The sequence below is a fragment of the Chamaea fasciata genome, unplaced genomic scaffold (assembly GCF_029207755.1).
Source record: "Chamaea fasciata isolate MVZ Bird 193981 ecotype frontalis unplaced genomic scaffold, bChaFas1.0.hap1 SCAF_7, whole genome shotgun sequence".
NCBI classification, from domain to species: Eukaryota; Metazoa; Chordata; class Aves; order Passeriformes; family Sylviidae; genus Chamaea; species Chamaea fasciata.
Genome location: NW_027094092.1, coordinates 38,997,074 through 39,000,160, shown reverse-complemented (window position 1 = coordinate 39,000,160; position 3,087 = coordinate 38,997,074). Strand labels below are relative to the sequence as shown.

General features: G+C 60.7%; 1 protein-coding gene across 1 annotated transcript; it reads left to right on the top strand.

Moving 5' to 3' along the window:
- Nucleotides 1-926: 926 nt before the first annotated feature.
- On the top strand, nt 927-2,662 carry CLEC14A (C-type lectin domain containing 14A). The gene is given in 3 exon segments (XM_066188460.1): nt 927-1,005; nt 1,008-1,084; nt 1,087-2,662. Coding segments are annotated over 3 exon segments (1,380 nt in total). The 3' UTR covers nt 2,311-2,662.
- The last annotated feature ends 425 nt before the right edge of the window (nt 2,663-3,087 follow it).

The window sequence follows — 3,087 nt, the reverse complement described above, 5'->3', positions numbered from 1 at the left end:
GTTAGCATCTCGACACCTTGATTAACCAGAAATCCAATTTCATCTAGAATTAACCAACAAGTTCTCTTTTTGTTATGAAAACCTGTTTCCCATAAAACCAGACTACTGGCACCCAAATGGACTGCAATTACTGAGAAACCTAATGTTTAAAAAACTCCAGATTGATAATTTATTTTTTGCTTTTTTTTCTCCTTCTCCACCCTCCCATGGTATTCAAATACTAGAAATTTGTATTATGTTTTATTCACAAAACCAAAACGTTGACATGGGTTTTTCCAACGTAAAACATGGAAAACAAAATGCACATATATGCCTGCAGTTTCATGCCACATAAAATACCTGGGAAGAGAGTCAGTTGTGTGCTGTATCTGAACGTACACATCAGGCAACAGCACACAGAAATAACAGTAAGGAGTATGGAAATGAGGCAACATGGGGACTACATTGGGAGGAACAGTTGCAGTGGATCAGTGAAACTCATTCAAGAACAACTACTGAAGTCAACGCAGGCACCTGATGTATGATGCATTTAGGCCAGCCCGCTGGAAAACCGTGAGCTGAACCAGTTTTCGTGACGGTTAAATCGCCCCCTGTATCGGAAGCTACGGGGTTGATAGCACAGCCTCCCCTAACCAAGAAACCTTCGTCCTTCAAGAAGAGATAACTGAAGCTGGACCGCTTTTCTCCGGAAAGCGCTGTGCAACAAGCCAGCAAGATGGGCGCGGGCATCTCGGGGACACGGGCCTGACACGGGGCCCGTGATCCCGGTCCCACAGATGCGGCTTAGGGCTTCGCCACCCTCCGGTCCCTCCGACGGCGGAGAAGGCACCGTCCTACCCCGCGGCTGGGCACCGCCCGCCGGGCTGGACGAGCGCTTCCTGGCGGCGCCGGGAGCTGCTTGTCCTGGGCCCTCCAACAAACGGAGGATGCCGAGGTCAGCCACGGCTCCCGACACGTTTCCTCCAGCAGGTCCGGGGGAGGGCCGTGGGAGCGGGGCCGGCGCGGGCAACAGAGGCCAGCCCAAGCCGGGGCCGAACGCCACCGTAGCCGCAGGGGCAGCCCGCGCCCCTCAGCCCTCCGCATCCCGCCGCCGGCATGAGGCGGGCCGGGCCCTGGTGCCTGTTCCTGGCTGCGGCCTGCGCCCTGGGCCGGACCCCGCCGTCCCCGCGGGCCGCCGTGCACTGCCCGCCCGCCGGCGCCTGCTTCAGCGCCCACCTCGCCAACGTCTCGTACGCCGAGGCCCGCGGCGCCTGCCACCAGCGGCGGGGCAGCCTCGCCTGGGTCAGCGGCGAGACGGAGCTGCGCCTGCTGCTGGAGCTGCTGGCAAAGGTGCCCGCGCCCGCGTTGTTCTGGGTCGGGCTGAAGAGGAACGCCTCCGCCTGCACCCACGAGGAGCAGCCGCTCCGCGGCTTCTCCTGGGAGGGCGTCGAGGATGGGACGGCCCCGCAGGAGGTGCCGGCGGCGCTCGGCCGGTGGCTGCGGGAGCCCCTGCGGTCCTGCCTCACCGCCCGCTGCGCTGGGCTGCACCTGGCGGCTGACCCCGGGGACGGCCCCAGCTGGGGCTGGAAGGAGCGGGCCTGCCAGCTGAAAAGCCCGGGCTACCTCTGCAAGTACCAGTACGAGGGCGCCTGTCCCGACCTCAGTCCCGCGGGCGCCCTCGACCTCGACTACCGGCTCCCCTTCGAGGTGCGCAGCGGCGGCCCCGGCTTCAGCCCGCCGGGCACTGTGCTGACGGTGGCGTGTCCCGGCGGGGAGGTGCGGCTCGCCTGCCAGCCCGAGCCGGGCGGCTTCGCCTGGAAGGCGGCAGAGAAGCCCCTCTGCCCCTGCTCCTTCGGCCGCAGGAGCCCCGACAGCGGGCGGTGCGCCGAGGCCGCCGGGTGCCGCGACGCCGCCGGCGGCTTCGCCTGTGCGTGCACCCCGGGCGGCCCGGACGGAGCTCCCTGCCCGGGCACGGCGCCGGCCCCCACCGCTGCAGGCGGCCCCGCGGAGCCGTCCCGTGCCAGGCCGGAGGGGCAGCCTCCTTCCACCCCGGCACCTGGCGGTTCCACGGTGCCGCCCGCCACCACCACGGCCGCCGCCGGCGGAGAGAAGACGGCTGCTCCGCCGGCCCCCTCCTCCTCCAACTACGTTTTCATCCTGGTGACGGTTGCGGTGGTGGTGCTGGTCATCCTGGTCATGACAGTCCTGGGGGTGTTCAAAATCTGCTTTAACAAGGAATCCGAGGGCCGCGGGGAAAAGGAGTCGCCGGAGGCTGGCAGCAAGACGGAGGCAGGCTCCGCGGAGCCCAGCGGAGCAGCGGGCGGTGAATAGCCCCGGACTAACGAGGCCGCGTCCCTCGGGGCTGCCCTGAGCGGCAGCTCCCACCCGGGCCAGCGCTCGGGTCCCCACGTCCCTCCTGCCTCCAGCCCTGCTGCCGCGGGGATCCGAGGGAGAGGCGCCGCGGGACCTGGTTGCGCAGGGCCTGCACATCATCAGGCGCAGGAGCGTGAAGCGACGTTCTTTTAAGGGGATTGAAGTCTGGACAGTCAGGAGTTTTTGTCGGTCTGACAGTTATTTCGGTGCTGATTTCACTAAAATATAAATAGATCAGCCCGGCCGACAGAGCGATTGCAGCTGCAACAATTGTGCATTTTGATTCTCTCAGAAACTCTTCGTCGGGTGCCTTCCTTGGAGCAAGCATAAAGTGGACCGCTTGAGGACTTGCGTCTTGTAATTTCGAAGTCACTCCTTGCCTGAGTGGTACTTGGAGGCTCTCGTTTTCAATCTAATTGCTGGAACTTTTGGAGAGGTGAACTCCCATAAATTTGGATGAAACTGCAACCCCTATGCTTTCATACTGACATTCTTAAAAAATGAAAGAGCATTTCTATACTTAGAAAGTCATTAAACTGCTGAGGAAGCGAGAGGTTAATGGGGAGTCAGTTTTATACTTCAGCTGAAGAGAATAAAGGATGATATAAATCACTGCCCTATTTGTTACTTCATACTCATTTTTATTGTAGCAGAGAATAAATTTTTCAATTACAGCTTTTCTCCCAAGTTGTGTTGATACAAAACTTGCTGCCTCTATGCAATATGCAGCTCCCT